This window comes from Centrocercus urophasianus, unplaced genomic scaffold (genome assembly GCF_019232065.1).
Source record: "Centrocercus urophasianus isolate 14NV4802_14NV808 unplaced genomic scaffold, USGS_Curo_1.0 seq_248, whole genome shotgun sequence".
NCBI lineage: Eukaryota > Metazoa > Chordata > Aves > Galliformes > Phasianidae > Centrocercus > Centrocercus urophasianus.
The window spans coordinates 1-16,172 of NW_024884809.1; the positions used below are offsets into that span (position 1 = coordinate 1).

The 16,172-nt window shown below is 56.4% G+C and overlaps 1 protein-coding gene across 2 annotated transcripts; it reads left to right on the forward strand.

Annotated features, from left to right (window-relative positions):
* Positions 1–72: 72 nt before the first annotated feature.
* PHKA1 (phosphorylase kinase regulatory subunit alpha 1) lies at positions 73–16,045 on the forward strand. Of its 2 annotated transcripts, XM_042825524.1 has the most exons (33): positions 73–156; positions 243–401; positions 761–808; positions 1,265–1,433; positions 1,701–1,783; positions 1,935–2,015; positions 2,197–2,295; positions 2,373–2,519; positions 2,824–2,877; positions 3,671–3,793; positions 3,902–3,997; positions 4,343–4,450; positions 4,655–4,733; positions 5,113–5,247; positions 6,186–6,295; positions 6,474–6,618; positions 7,520–7,598; positions 8,033–8,208; positions 9,847–10,023; positions 10,391–10,485; positions 10,694–10,833; positions 10,969–11,125; positions 11,227–11,306; positions 11,439–11,517; positions 11,591–11,720; positions 11,944–12,045; positions 12,418–12,533; positions 12,883–12,921; positions 13,835–13,864; positions 14,122–14,292; positions 14,791–14,844; positions 14,968–15,168; positions 15,343–16,045. In XM_042825524.1, exons 1-33 carry the CDS (start codon positions 79–81, stop codon positions 15,514–15,516), a joined length of 3,714 nt encoding a protein of 1,237 aa, XP_042681458.1. In that variant the 5' UTR covers positions 73–78; the 3' UTR covers positions 15,517–16,045. The 2 variants fall into 2 exon arrangements, with proteins under 2 accessions (XP_042681458.1, XP_042681459.1); XM_042825525.1 differs by lacking the exon at positions 12,883–12,921.
* The last annotated feature ends 127 nt before the right edge of the window (positions 16,046–16,172 follow it).

Below are 16,172 nucleotides of genomic sequence, written 5' to 3' on the forward strand. Positions count from 1 at the left end.
GGCGGAGGGGCGGGCGCCCCTCCGCCCTCCTCCCGCCGCGTTCCCGCCCCGCGCTCCGCCGTTCCCCCCGCCGTCGCCATGCGCGGTCGCAGCAACTCGGGCGTGCGGTTGGACGGCTACGGCCGCCTGGTGCAGCAAACCATCCTCCGGCACCAGGTGCGAGGCGCGGGGCTCTGCGCTGCCGGACTCGGGGCTCCGAACCGCCTCCCTCCTCTCCTACCCCCGCTTCTCGCCGTCCGCAGGACGCCGTGACCGGGCTGCTGCCCGCCAGCGCCGATCACCGCGATGCCTGGGTCCGCGATAACGTCTACAGCATCCTGGCCGTCTGGGGGCTGGGCCTGGCGTACCGTAAGAACGCCGACCGCGATGAGGACAAGGCGAAGGCCTACGAGCTGGAGCAGGTGGGGCGGGGGCTGAAGGCTGTCCCGTGGGAAGCGGGGCTTTGGGGTGAGCAGGGCTGCTGCGGTGCTGGCTGCCCGCTTGTCCTGCTGCTCCTGCGGGATTCGGGGCTGCGGCCTCACGCCCAGCTGGGAGCTCCTTCTCCTTCCCCCCCCCTCTCCCCGGCGCAGCGCTTTGGTCCCGCTGGCGGCCGTAAGCGCTCTCTTCCCTGCGTTGCTTGCCCGCATAGCGATGGCTGCGGTTAGCAGGGGCTCTGGTTACAGGCGCCGGTGATCTGCAAAGGTCAGCGACCAGCTGGTCCTGAGTCAGGGCTTCTCTTTGCTATCCGGAGATTAACGAGGCTGCTTTCCTTTCCTTGCAGAGCGTGGTGAAGCTGATGAGGGGGCTGCTCCAGTGCATGATGAGACAGGTAGGAGCCAGGGGAGAGCCGAGTGGTCACCTCAGAGCCCACCGGGATCACCAGCCCCAGCTTTCCTCAACGAGGGGGGGCTGACCTCCTTTCAGAAAGACTTAAATAGCCCTGACTGGATGTCAGTCCTCCAGAGAGCGTTCCAGTGCTGTGGGCTAGAGGCCAGTGAAGTCTTGTGCCAATTGCTGCCTGTCTTCTGGCCTGCCTGGCCCGGTGACTATTCTCCCTGAGTGCATTCGGGGTGACCCTTTTCTTTCCCTGTGCTGCAAACTTGGCTGTTTACCCTCCAACCATTCACTATAGAGACACAAGAGCCTGGGCTTGTGTTCTCAGTGCGTGCAGGGGCTGTGAGATGTGTCCTGCTCCCAGCTGTGTCTCTGCGTGCTGGATTGGTGGCATGGAGTTTCCCTGGGTTTGGGGTTTGTCAAGCCCCTGCATCCCTTTCCGCTTCTCCAGGTGGACAAGGTGGAGGCCTTCAAGTACAGCCAGAGCACTCGGGACTGCCTGCATGCCAAGTACAACACCCACACCTGTGCCACTGTGGTGGGAGACCATGAGTGGGGGCACCTGCAGTTGGATGCCACCTCCCTCTACCTGCTCATGCTGGCGCAGATGACAGCCTCAGGTGGGATGCCGTTTGGAAACCTGTGTCTCGAGGGATTGAGACACGTGGCGTGGAGGGGGTTGAGGTGTTTTGGGGCTCTCTATACAGATCTGTGGCTCTGCTCCTGAGTGTCCTTTGTTGCAGGGACACAACCTGCTAGGTGGGGTGGGAGTGAGGATGTGGCCACCACAGGGTATGTGTGGAAGAGGGGGGCTGGCTTCTACAGCCCCTTCCTAGAAGGACAGCCCCTTCCTGAGGACTAACATGAATTCTTCCCTGCTGCTTCAGGTCTCCACATAATTCACAGCCTGGATGAAGTCAACTTCATCCAGAACCTCGTCTTCTACATCGAAGCGGCCTATAAGACAGCGGTGGGTAGCTTGAGGCCTTTGCCAGGGAAGAGAATTGTGCCTGGAGGGTGGAGGTAGTGGGCAGAACCCCTCAGAAGCTTACTGGGAGCACTGCCAAAGGCTGAGATTCTATGAGTTTTTGGGCATGACACAAACTGCTGCCTCTCTGCAGGACTTTGGGATATGGGAACGTGGGGACAAGACGAACCGGGGGATCACCGAGTTGAATGCCAGCTCTGTGGGCATGGCCAAGGTGAGCTGTGGGGATGAGATGTGGTCATTCTTTGGCTATGGGTGCTCTGCAGCCTTTGCAGGATGCAGGGGTGTGTTTGCATCTCTTCTTTGTTTAAAACTGGTCAGTGGGGCTGGCATGGGGTGAGAGCTCTTACAGTACAGTAGAGGACACACTGCTCTGAGTCTCGCCCTGCTTGCAGGCTGCCCTGGAGGCCCTGGATGAGCTGGATCTCTTTGGAGCAAAGGGAGGCCCACAGTCTGTGATTCGGGTGCTGCCAGATGAGGTGCAGCACTGCCAGGTGAGGGCTGTGCATGCAATCTGACGGGGTTGAGTATGAATAGTGGCATCTAAACCTCTTTCCTTCCATTTGCTCAGTCCATCCTCCACTCGATGCTGCCGAGGGCCTCCTCATCCAAGGAGGTGGATGCCAGCGTGCTCTCTGTCATCTCCTACCCAGCCTTTGCTGTGGAGGACAGTGAGCTGGTGGAAATTACCAAGCAAGAGATCATCACAAAGCTGCAGGTGAGCAGCTCTGCCCTCTTCACCCTTCCTGAGAAACAGTTCAAAGCCTGCAATCCTTTTCTCCCCCCAAAATGTGCTTGGGGAGGGGGTGCCTGGAGCTGTTTTCTCCCAGTCTCTGTGACCTGTGTTGGGGGTGTGCAAAGAAGCAGTGCTGTGTGCTGTCACAGTGGGCTGTGATTGTGGTGCCTGAGCACTGTGCGACTGTGTGAAGGGGGTTCTTGGGCAGAGAATTCACTTTTACAGTGAAGGTAGAAGGTACCTGACACTGTTCCTCCTGCTCAGCTCCTCTCCCCTTCTCTCCCAGGGGCGCTATGGCTGCTGCCGCTTCCTCCGTGATGGATACAGGACCCCCAAAGAGGTGAGTGCTCCCAGTGTTCCCACCTGCCATGACTGTGGTGCTGAGGAGAGACTGTCCTGGGTGACATTCTTAGCGCCCTGGATGCAGCGTGAAGGCTGTTCTGGGGAGCCCTGCAATGATGAGAGCTCTTTGATCCAGGCAGTATCATGGCAGGGCTGCCCGAAATTCCACAGCCCACTGCAGAGGTGTGGCACATCCCACCCGTGCCCACAGCAGATAAGCAGAGTCTGGTTCTGCCTGCATCCTGGGGCTGGTGATCTTGCATGTCTCTGAGGCTGGGGAAAATGGGATTGCCATCCCACACGGGAACCCTGCAGAGGTCAACCTGTGGGTCTTGATGAGCCCTGTGGAAACACGAGGCTGTTTTTATCTCTCCTAGGCCAGCAAACAGCTTATGTACTGCTATGTTAGACTCTAAGCTTGAGGAGGGAAAATGAGGACAATTATAGAAGTGACAGGCACTTGATAACCATAAAACTAGAAAGTGGCACTTGGGATGTTAAATATCCAGCTGGTGGGGCCCATAATCTGGTGGGCTCCTTTGGCTGTCGCATCAGCTGGAGTGTTCCTGGGTGGTTCTCCTTTAGCTGTGCTTCTCCAGCCCCGAGAATCGCTGGCAGCAGGTGTGGCTGGGGCTCTCCAGAGCTCTGCACTCTGACATTCCCCAGTGCTCGTGAGCTTTGCCACTGTCAGGTTAACCTGCACCCACAGAGTGAGGGTATTTGAGGTGGGGGTGTTGGGGGTGGTCGTGAACCCTGCAACCACCCGCCTTGCTGTTGTGGCCTTTCTGCAGGATCCCAACCGCTCCTACTATGAACCTGCAGAGCTGAAGCTCTTTGAGAACATCGAGTGTGAGTGGCCTTTGTTCTGGACGTACCTGATCATCGATGGGCTTTTCAGTGGAAACATGGAGCAGGTAAGAGAGGCAGGAGCCAGCAGGCCAGGGGAAATGAGCCCTGGGTAAGGGGGGGTGTGGAGAAGGGCACAGGGAGGCCTGCCCTGATGCTCTCTGCTCCCTCCCCAGGTGCAAGAGTACCGGGAGGCTCTTGAGGGGATTCTCATCAAGGGGAAGAACGGGGTGCATCTGGTGCCAGAGCTGTACAGTGTCCCACCAGACAAGGTGAGCTGCCTGAGCTGTGGTGGGGGTCTGCTCTAACAGGGGTAGCGAGCAGAGAACGTCTCATTGCTACGTGATTTGGTTTTAGCCACTATTATCCAAAATCAAATAGCAGTTTCTAATGGGAACCTACTTAGAAAAGGTGGATGTGGATCTGTTCAAAAAAAAAAGAAAAAGCACAACCAAAACACCCCTAAAATAAATTACTTATTTTCCTCAAAGCTTATCTTGCCCCATATGTAAGGGTTCTATGCTGACAGTCTGCTGGTGCATTGGCAGATTTTTAAGTGATATTTCCTTCAGCATCCCGTGTCTGTGGGTCCCTTGCTGACCTGGCTTCTCTTCCAGGTGGATGAAGAATACAACAACCCCCACACTGTGGACAGGATACCCATGGGCAAGCTGCCACTCATGTGGGGCCAGTCCCTCTACATCCTGGGCTGCCTGATGGCTGAGGTATGGTCACCTCTGGTGCGAGGGAGAGAAGGGTGGGCTGGACTTTGAGCTCAAAGGACAAATGCTGCCACTCTGCCACCTGCCATGGGGAAGCTGTCACCTCCATTCCCCGAGATTTCTTACACATGGGTTGCTGCTGGGCTTTACCCTCTCTGCTCAGCCCGTGAGATCTTCATCTCCTCGTGCCTTTTCTTCTTCCCTCAGGGATTTCTGGCTCCTGGTGAAATCGATCCCCTCAACCGCCGCTTTGCGACTGTCCCCAAGCCCGACGTGGTGGTGCAAGGTGAGGGAAAGGGACCAGTTCCAAATTTTTCCATGGGACAATGCCCAGTGTTGGCTGTGGGATGGTTCTGCTCCCCGGCACGGCCGCAGCCCAGCCCTGGCAGCAGGATGTGAGATGCAGTGCTGGTCTTTCTGCTGGACCCTGCGTTGCCCCAGGGAAATGTCACCTGCTACGGTCTCCATTGCAGAAGATGAAAACTGGGCACATCCTCCCACTGCTCATGTGGGTGTAATGAGTGTTATGGGAGCAAGGCAGAGGAAGCCCAGGACAGCTGCCCCTGCATGTGCATCTTGCACGTGTCCAGAAAGACCGTGGGCAGCGATGTCTCACCCATCTTCCTCTGAAAGTGTGCTCTGAGCCTGCTGTCTTCTCTCCTCAGTGTGCATCCTAGCGGAGACAGAGGGGATCAAGGCTCTTCTGAGGAAGGAGGGCATCCATGTGGAGACTGTGGCCGATGTTTACCCCATCAGAGTGCAGCCTGCTCGCATCCTCAGCCACATCTACGCTCGTCTGGGTGAGCTGCAAATTCCTGTAGAAAAAAAGAGTGCAGAAGTTGCTGTCCCATCCTGCGTGTAGATGCTGATGTCCTGCCCTGCTCCTTTCTGCCTGGTTGTTTAGGGCTTTTCTGTTCCTGGGCTTGCAATGCTGCTTCTGTACGAGAGGAGCAGGGGTGGCTTTGGCATTACAGTTTCACACTCGCTTCACTCTGAGCGGTGCTATGTGGAGTGGATGTGCTATGAGCAAGGTCACCCAAATCTCAGTGAGGGAGGCCAGCTAGATCCCAGGGAAGGGTCTCCTGTCTGAGTCTTTAGGCCAGAAAGGATGGCTCTTGCTGGAGGGAAGGCAGGCTGTGAAGGGAGAGTGTGTTGAAATCTGCGTGCTCATTCCCTGATACTGCATATCCTCAGGCACAGGGAGTGTTGTGCAGGAGCTGGAGATCCAGCCTTGGCCAAAGGAGAAACCTGACCTGCCCCAGGCTGTGGGTGCTGGCTAATTTAAGCCACTGAAAGGCCAAGTATGACATGGGCAAAAGGGGCAGGGGAGCCACCTAGCAACTGCTGGGACTTTTCCTCTTGGTGATGCAGCTACTCTAGAAGTCATCTAGGAGCAATGGGGACACTGACAGAGCTGTTACCTTTGGGGTCTTTGGGGTCTCAGTGGGGGCAACCCTGCACCAGCTTCTGACATTCTCAAGGACCTGGAGGTGCAGCACGTTGCTGAGCTCAGGGTTGTTTGTGTGGCTCTGGTTCCAGCAAGACTCCTTGGGCAGGGCCATGGGCCAGAATATTGCTGTCACTTTGAGCTGTTCCAGCTGGATGCAGAGCCATGGGGTGCTCAACACAAGCAACCCTTTTCCTCCTGGCTGCTAGCACAGAAGCCTTCTGCCTTTTGCTACCACTTTCCCTTTTGAGAGGACTTGAGGAAAATGTTACAAAACCTTATCTTCCCCAGGTCGCAACAAGCAGATGAGCTTGACAGGACGGCCCTACCGGCACATGGGTGTGATTGGGACCTCCAAGCTCTACAACATTAGAAAGAACATCTTTGCCTTCACCCCACAGGTGAGTGGCATTGTACGTGCTTGTTAGCAGCTGTCACACTGCGTAAATGGATGGGAAGTTTGTCCACTGGCTGAGCACTCAAGTTGGTCTCAGGGGTGGCTGATGGGAAGACGTGGGTGGCTCCAGAACAACCTGCTGGCTGTGCAAAGGGTGTTCATGTCTCCTGCTCTCCCTGCAGTTCATAGACCAGCAGCAGTTCTACCTGGCACTCGACAGCAAGATGATTGTGGAGATGCTGAGGACAGACCTCTCGTACCTCTGCAGCCGCTGGAGGATGACTGGGAGGCCCACCATCACCTTCCCTATCTCTCACACCATGCTGGGTACGGATCCTCCAACCTCTGTGGGAGAATAGGGGTGGGTGGATGGGGGCAGCCTGGGTAATGGGGACACAGCAGGGCTGGATCAGCCAACAGCATCCTGTATAGAGCTCAAAGGAGTCGCATGGAATTGGCAGCTATCCGGTAGCCAGCAGGGCTACCTGCCAAGCACCAGTGCCTGAAGCTCAAGGCAGGTTTGTTGGCATGGAAGTATGTCGTCTCCAGGCAGCTAGGCCTGTTTGGGAAGCCTTCTGGGAGCAAGACGAGAAATAATTCCCGTGTAAAAATGTTCTTGGGGCTCTTCCTGCATCGTGACTCTTCACCAAGGCTAACCACCCCTCAAAGGCTTTCTTAAATGTCAAGGAGGGGAAAACAGAAAACCAAAAGGAGCAGAAAGCAGCACGTTGGCTCCTCTGCAAACTGGCTTCTCTGGAGCAGTCTTCTCTTCCCCGTGAGCCAGCACAGAGAGGAGACTCCATGCTGCCTTCAGGCCTTTTTGATTTTCCTGGTGTACTTGAAGTTCCCTTGGGTGTTGATTGTGTTTGCTGTAGTGTCTTTTGCCTTGAACAACAGCACCCCAACACTTCGACAGCTTTTCCCTGAAAGCCAGAGAGGGAGCAGGGGGCTGTTTGGATTGCTGCTGTCTGGTGCTACCAGCTTCAGGGTGAAATCCCAGGGGCCTGCAGTGCATCCGAGCCTGTCTTTGCTGGTTATCCAGCCTAGACAGTCATGAATTTCCCTTTTTGGGTGGTGCTGTTGGTGCCACTGCCTGGCTGCACACCCCAGAGCAAGGGTCTGGCTGCTGTCGTGGTGCTTTGCATGTCTGAATGCCCACCTGCTCCTGTGTTACTGGAAGCCTGTTTGTGTAGGAGAGCCTGACTGCCTGTGTCTCTGTTCCCGACAGATGATTCGGGCAGCAGCATACACCCCACGGTGCTGACAACGCTGCGGAAGCTGCAGGACGGGTATTTTGGTGGTGCAAGGTGAGTGCAGCTTCTTGGGGTGCAGGAGGGAACAGGAAACAGGACTGGTGTCCTACCTGAGTGTGGCCGTATGGGAGCAAGCTCTGCCTGAGCACTGACTGTTAGGGCACAAGCTGCAGAGGATATGTTGGGATGTGCTGGGCTGTGAGTGCACCCTGGGGCTGCAGTCCCCACTGAGGAGGTACAAGAGAGGACGTATCTCCTTGTGCCATCGGATCCATGGCTGTAGCACCCCTCTGATAGCTTTTGGCCAGCCTTTCCATATCCACGTGCGCCTGGAGGAACTGCCAACAGCTAAAGCAGACGTTGAGAGATGCGTGTGCTCCCAGACAAGCCTTTCTATCCCTGCTGAGGGACTGCCCTGCATCCAGGAGGCAAGCCAAGGGCGCTGCCTCCCCCTTCCTCTCTGTGTGACCTCCCCTCCTTTCGCCCAGGATCCAGACGGGTAAGTTGTCGGAGTTCCTGACAACGTCGTGCCGAACGCACCTCAGCTTCATGGACCCTGGGCCGGAGGGTAAGGTCTTTGCCAACGGCTACAAGCTCAGCCTTGACAGCTTTGAGGAGCTAGACCCTGAGGAGTGGCTGCATGGCTTGCAGTTTGCAGAGGATGGTAAGGGGGAACAGGCCAGTCGCTACTGTGGTGTGCAAAACACTGAACTCTCCCTTAAACCATTCGTGTCCCACCTCCCACTGTGTTTCTGCACCCATCTGACCCTCTGCCAATTAACCCCATCTGAGTGACCTTCACAGTGATGCTAGTGGGGTGGCGGGGCTGGGTGAACAGAGGTGGCTGTTTCAGCCCCTCAGCAGCGGGGTTTCCCAGCCAAACAGGGCTGAAGTTGGGGGATGTGGCTGTAGCAAGCACAGAGGATATTCCTGAACGAGCCACCCCAACCTCCATAGGCTGTTGTGTGGGGAAGAGACGAAGGCTCGGCAACCTGCCTCTACCCTGGAGATTTGGCTGAAGATGTTTGGTGTGGTCAGCACGTGTGATGGTGTGGAAGGTGATTGTACAGTGCCCGAGGTATCCCTGGCTCCCCAGGCAGTCTCTGGGTGGTATTATCACAAAATCTTTGGGCCTTTCTGGACAGGGCAGCTCCAGTGCTTGCCAGATTGAGGCCTTGCTGCCTCGTGGGGGCCGTGGCCCATCGCAACATGACGGACCCCCCTGCTCTGAGACCATGGGAGGATGCAGGTTTTGCTTCTCCCCTTGCAAGCAGCCCTAGACATGTTCTCCTACTGTGAGACCCAGTGATGGTCATTTTCCCAGCCTTCCCATCGATCTGCTCTGCTGCTGCTCCTGGAGCCAACATTTCCACTGCTGCAGCTCTGAATGTTTACTTCTCTTGCATGGCTGCATCGTCCACACTTCGCAGTAGCACTGCTTCATGCTGCAGCTTTGCAGGCTGCAGCCAAGCTCCTCCAAAGTGTCTGCTTCCCCCTACCCCCAGCAAGAGGTGGGGTTTGCCTGGACACTGTATCCACTCTAAAAGATGCTCAGTTTTTCTGTGGTCAGACGCTGCAGGTAGACAGGATGATGTTCTCAAGCCCAATGTCCATCCTGAGGTATTTGTCCAGCTTAGCCCCCATGCAGTGAGTGCAGAGCATCCCTCCCAGGTTTAGGAAAGAGATGCTGTGCTGTCAGCCTTGGATGCTGTCTGTAGTTCTCCTCCTGTAGCAGAAATGCTGCTGGTACTGTCTGGAAACGCAGTAACAGGTATCTGTTGCGTAGCATCACCATGTGTGGGGCTTCCCCCTCCCCGGGCATCACTCTTGCTGCTGGGCATTGCTGTTATGTCCTGGCTGAGCAGAGACATGCTCTCTGAGCACTCTCTCTGTGCTGTAGTTAGTGGGTGGTGGCCCTGGTGCTCCTAGCATGGAGCTGGAGGCTGGGCAAAGAGCCAGGCAGGAGCTGGCGGTTTGTGAAGGAGAGCATGCTGCCCTCCTTTAACTTCTAACTAGAATAACTCAATTACTAATCAGAAATAACTACTACAAAACCTGCCCTGCCTTGCTCCCATCCTGGAGCCATGTTAGGGTGAGGCTCTTGCTGTGCTGGGGCAATCCAAATGCTCTCTGCTCGGACGGGCGGCGCTGCTGCTGCCTCTGTCTGTTTGGTTGGCTCACGGTGCTAGCCCCACGCTGTTGCTCTTTGCAGCCAGCGAAGCTTTGTCCCTGTGGGGATGCAGCTGGGGACCTGGAGTGCCACAGCACCCAGTGGCTGAGGCTCTTTTTCCTCCTGTTCCAGCTGACACATACGATGAGGTGGCGCAGTACCTGGACCACCTGCTGCAGCGCACGGTTCCCCAGTCGAACCTCCCTCCCACTGCCCAGCGAGGAGGGCTGAAGCGCTTCCGTGCTGCCGTCCACACCACCCGTGACCTCATGTCCCTGGCATCCAAGGCCAAGGACCTTCAGGTCCAGGGTGAGTAACTCCAGCACCCTTCGCACCTTCTCTTCATGGTCAGGCTGAGGTGCCTTTGGGAGGCTGAAGTGCCTTTCCATTCATGGGACGCGGCGTGACCCAGGGCAACCTGCAGGACAGCCTGGCCTTTGCCTGGGCACAGACATCTGCAGTTCATTGTGTTAGTCCTGGCTACGGAGTATCGTGGAGCTGGTCCCTCTTGTAAAGTCCCAGACATTCCTCTAACCACGTGGGTTTCTTCTGACAGTCAGCTCCTCTGCAGTTGCTCCTCGGGGGAGCAGAGGGTGGGTCATGAGCTGGTTTGAGCGGGGTGATGGTGGCTAAGGCTGAGAAATACCTGCACCAACTGACCCTGTCTTTCTTTTAGATGTTGGGATGTACATCCCCAGCAAGATCTTCCAGGCATCCCAGCAGTCAGTAAAGTTGTTGAGCTCACCCCACCATCATGACCAGGAAGTCAAGGTGAGCCCTTTTCTTCCCTGGCTGAGCTGGCTGAGCACTGCTAGCTTCTCATCTGAAGCCAGAGGATCCTTCTAGGGCTTCATGAGGAAAGTTTGGTCCTTTGTGGTGGGGGGATGCCCGTGGGTGAGCATCTTTGGCTCCATGCCTCCCTGCCCTCAGAGCAGAGTGCTGCAGTGCTGACCAGGAGCCTGGCTCTCTCTTCCCCCAGAGCCACACACTCCATGCAGAGATGAACCTGCCCCGTGACGAGGCTGGCAATGTGGACTGCAAGGCACTGGTGGACCAGCTGCGGATCTGCCCCACGCTGCAGGAGCAAGCAGACATCCTCTACATGCTCCACATCCTCAAGTATGGCAAGCTCTGAGACCTGCCTGCGCTCTGGGTGCAGAGAGCTGACATGGCCACACGTGTGTCAGCCTTCTGACCCTGAGCAATGCTGTGGAATGATTTGATGGCAGTAACCTGGCATCTCCTTCATTGCAGGGGGCCCGAATGGCACACGGGCCTTGATGGTGAGCCTGGCCCCACTGTCAAGGAGCTCCTCACTGAGCTGTACGAGCGGGTGGGAACCACACGCCAGTGGGCTCTGATCCGCTACATCTCTGGCATCCTCAAGAAAAAGGTGGAAGCTTTGGATGAGGTAAGAGCCCTGGTGGGCTGAGGGCACCATCAGCTCCGCCTCCTTCTGCCTTGTGCTGAAGCCCCAAAGCCAGAGCTGATGGTGATCCTTTCTGTCTGCAGGCCTGCACAGCCCTCTTGTCTCACCAGAAGCACTTGACGGTGGGGCTGCCCCCAGAGCCACGTGAGAAGACCATCTCAGCGTGAGTGTGGTACCTCTTTCTTCCCATGCATTCCGGGCTGGGACTGGATGTGAGACAGCCTGTATCTCCTCCGTGGACCAGGAGGGATGCAGGGCTATCTATCTCTTGCTTACTCCACCATTCCCTCCTCAGCCCCATCCCCTACGAGGAGCTCGTTCGCCTCATTGATGAAGCCAGTGAGAAGAACCTCAGCGTGTCCATCCTCACCCAGGTGAGAGGGCACCCCACGGGTGGGTATGAGCTCTGTCGAGGAGCAGTGGGATGACCTGCCCCTGTCTCTCCAGGAGATCATGGTGTACTTGGCTATGTACATCCGCACCCAGCCAGCACTCTTCACTGATATGTTTCGAATCCGCATTGGGCTCATCATCCAGGTGATGGCAACAGAGCTGGCACACTCCCTGCACTGCTCAGGTACGTGCAGTGAGGTCAGTGGGGTGGGGGCTATGGTGCTTGGGGTCCTGTCAGTCAGGGAAGAGAAATGCCATTAAAAATGGGCAGCTCTCAATGCCAGGATGAGGCTGCATGAAAGTGGCAGGGTACATGGTTGGGACTGCTCTTGGGTACCTCCTGATAACAAACTGGGATGCAGGCTGGGAGGGTGAAAGGTGAACAACATTCCAACTCTTCTCTCCAGCTGGAGAAGCCACTGAGAACCTGATGAATCTCAGCCCGTCCAATGTGAAGAGCCTGCTCTACCACATCCTCTCTGGCAAGGAATTTGGAGTGGAGAAGAGTGGTGAGTCTCTTGGGGGGGCTGAGAGCAGAGCTGGGCAGAGCTGGGTCCTGGTGCAGAGCTTGGCCAGTTCTGGGCGTCCCTCGCTGTGTAGAACGTCCCCCTTCTGCCTTCACAACACAGCTTCTGCACTGCAGTTATCTGTGATCTTCAGCAGGATGATCTCTGGGTGTTGAGGCTGAGCCCGCTGGCTGTCAGGGCTTTCCTTAGCTCAGTTTTTAGTATGATCCAGCCTGAGTTGAAGCAGCTTTGTGCTGTAATGCTAGCTGGGGATACAAAGCAAGGCTATGCTTAAGTACCAGTGCCGTGCAGCAGTGAGGGACATCTGTGTCCTGAGAATCAGTACCCACTCCAGACCTCTCTGCTCTCCTCCAGTGCGATCGGTGGACTCGTTGGTCACCACTGCTATCAACATCTACGACGTGGAGGCTGCTGGGGCCACCAAGACTGAGCGTACTGGCATCATCAAGCTGAAAAGTGAGATCAAACAGGTGAGAGCAAGCAGTGCAGACTGCTTCCCCAAAGGTTTGTAGGGGCAAACAAATATAGGACAAGCAAGGTTGATGGGAGAGCAGAAAAGAGTTTGCTCCTGGGCTATAGATAGCTTACAGCTGCCTCCAGAAGCCCCTTTTGGCTCACTCCTGCCCTGGGGGGGGATGTGGGGTAAACCGTTGAGTAGGAGTTGCTCTGGCAGTGTAATTTGGGGGGAAGAACAGGCGTGCATGAGAAGATGCAGGGGTGGGGGAGGCGGGGGGAGGACCATGCAGCATCCCTGGTGGGGATGGTGTCCTGGTGGGCCCCGTCCAGCGACAGAAACTTCATTACCTTCTTCTCTTGCAGCGACTGGATAAACGTAGGCAGTCTCTGATCGGGAGTAAGGTGAAGCCACCTTGGTCCTCCTACAGCCTCAGCTTTTATCTGTCGTGCTGCGTACCAGGGCAGCTTCTGAGCGTGCATGAGTTAATGAGCTTTCCTGAATGAACCCACTGAGTGAGCTGCTGCAGCAACGAGCTGGCTTCCCTTCTCGTCAGGCTTAGGGTTGCTCTGTTTAGGACAGTGGGGAGGCCTCAGGTCTGGGAAGAGGTCAGCAAAGCTAAATGTGGCCCCGTGGCATTCAGGGAGCTTCCCTTTAAGTGGGATCTGCTATGTTGAGGCCATGGAAGAGGAAGGTTTCTCAAAACCATGGGTGCCCTGGCATTACAACCAGCTGGGAGCTGTGCTGCATAGCTGCCGCAGTCGAATAGATCCCACTGTACTGGCAGCAAATGCTGCACGGTGGCACTGTGTCTCCACTGCCACAACCCAGCGGTGCCATACCAGGACACTGACTCGTGATATTGATCTCACCTGCACTCCCTTGCTACTTCCTCTCAGTCTCACAGCAGACAAGTGCCTCCTCTGGGGCTTGGCTTGTGTTTAGCTGTGGGCCTGGCCTACGGGGACCAGGTTGATGCAGCAGCTGCAGAGTGAGGCCTGGTGTCACAGAGGGACCGCACACATGGCAAGGACAGTCCCCCACCTGCTGCTGGCCCTCCTGAGACTAAATCTGTGCCCATGCCAGCAGAGCAATCGCAGCCCTGCTTCTCCTCCAGTGCAGTCCTTCCCCTGATGCTAACATGAGACTTTCTGCATTTTTGCCTCTGAAAACTTCTTCTCAATGTCCAGCTAACCACAGCCCCTGGGATAACTGCTCTGCGACCTGAGCTTGGTCCGTGCTGCTGCTGCTCTGCTCATCATGATCGCTGCCTTGCGTCGGCACTATTTGATTTATATCTCTCCCTTTCTCTTGCAGTCTGCAGACAGTGACCTACTGGCCTCTCTGGTAACCTGCGTCTGTTGTCTGTGTGTGGGGGGTTTGTCATGCTTTGTGGCTGCAGGAAGGAGCAGTGCTCCAGCTGGCCTCCAGGCTGTGGGGAGCTGGGGCTGCGGGGAGGGCTCTGTTGGGGACAGCTCTGATGGTGGCAGCTCTGCCCCAGGAACAAGGCTAGGTGGGCACAAGCTCTCAGGCAGCAGTGTGCTGTGCTCTCATTGAGTATTTAACCCTGCAGCAGTTCCTTTTCTCCTTGTTTGTCTGGCCAGTCCACTGGACAATCAGAGTTGCTGGAAAAAGGCTCCTTTTCAAGCTTGCTGAAAGACCAGGGCAGTAAGGACAGTCGGCAGGGCCAGTGGAAGCGGAGGCGGCGACTGGATGGGGCTCTGAACCGTGTCCCCTTGGGTTTCTATCAGAAGGTCTGGAAGGTCCTGCAGAAGGTGAGCTGGATGTCCACACCTGAGCCTATGGTCCCCAGACACTTGCCTTCCTAAGAGGAACCGGGCACCGATCGCTCATCCCTGAGGTTGTGTTGGTATGTGCTTTATGAACAAGGCTTTCAGCTGGCCCTGGAAAGCTGGGGAAGAGCTGGAGCTGCCTTGTAGGCGTGCAGCACCTACTTTGCCCTGTCCTTACCCTTGCAGAAAGGGGCTTGGTCTGCTCAGGAGCCTTACGTGTTGGGCAGGGCTGTGAGCTCTGGGAACCTGGTGTTGGGATCACAGCTCTGCGCGCTGCTCAGCATAATGAACCAGGCAGCAGAGCCTTGTGCTGTGTGTGGGAGCGCTTTGGGTCATGCCAAGCTGGTGTTTAAGGAGTGACAGATTGGAGGCAGGAGGTGGAGCTGGGGCACGCGGGCAGCATGCAGTGACGTTCAGCTGAGAATGAGGGTGCAGTGCTGCTCCAGGCTGTAACCGTGGTCTCTACATCTTGTTCTGCAGTGCCATGGTCTTTCTGTGGAGGGCTTTGTTCTCCCCTCTTCAACAACCGAAGAGGTAGGTTTACCAGTTGGGGAACAGGATGGGTGCGAGGCCACTCTGGGTGAATGCCCAGCCTGGTTCAGGATTTGTCCTGATGATAACAGCTCTCTGTGTGCATTTCTTCTTGCCTCTGTGCAGATGACCCCAGGGGAAATGAAGTTTGCTGTGCACGTGGAGTCGGTTCTCAACCGTGTCCCCCAGCCAGAGTACCGGCAGCTGCTGGTAGAGACGATCTTGGTGCTCACCATGCTGGTGGATGTGGAGGTGCACACCATGGGAGGCATCATACCTGTGGAAAAGATCCTGCACGCAGCCAATGACCTCTTCTATGAGGAGCAGGTAGGGGCTGCAGGTTGCGCCCAGACTACTTAGGGGTCAGTCAGCCACGCTGAGGACCTGCCTGTTGTCCTCATGGGGCACAGCAACAATGCAGCATCGAGTGTGGGGTGCAAGCTAGCAGGCAGCAGCCCTTCTTCTTAATGCTTCTGTTCTCCTTCCCCATCCAAAATCCAGAAAGCCCTGGGTGCTGATGACCATATGCTGGAGAAGGATCCCTCGACGGGCATTTGTGACCTGCTGTACGACAGCGCACCGAGCGGCCGCTTCGGCACCATGACCTACCTGTCCAAGTCAGCAGCCCTGCACCTGTACGACCTCCTGCCCGGAGATGGCTGTGCCATGCAGTAGATCTCCTGCTCTTGTCCCCGCGCTGTGGACTCCTTGAGAGGCATTATTGCACACTGCTTTCAGCCATGGACCTTCAGGCTGTGTTTGTGGCGTGGTTGCCTGGCCTCGTGCTGGGAGCTGTCGGGGAAGGGCTGAGCTCACAGCCCTGCCTTCTGCTCCGGCTCGCCTTAGGGCTGGGGGTCAGCAGGGACCCCTGCAACTGTTCTCCTGCCACATTGGAGGGTTTTAACCTGTTCTGTGCTGCTTTTCCCTCTAAACATGCAGGGTTTAGTCTAGTGCCCTGCTAGGGATAGTGCTGCTGGACTGAGGGGGAGCGCACCGTGCCATCCCCGCACCTTTTATCCCCTTTTATTTATGGTAGGGGAAGCAGTTTCACGTGTGTTTTTTGACCTCCGGTCTGGGTTGCCTTAATGCTGCAGGCCTCGGGCCTTTTTTAACAAAAGTCACATTTTTTCAAACGGAAAAAAAAAAAAAAAAAAAAGAAGCTCATTCGTGCTGTGTGGAAGCCCGCAATAAAACGTTTCCAGCACGCGTGTGCGCAGTGCGTCCCTCATTGGGCGGGCCGAGGGCGGGAGCCGCCATGTTAGCGGGCCTCGATGGGAGGACTATATGTCCCAGCGTGCCTCGCGCGGCAGCAGCGCTTCCCAGCACGCCCC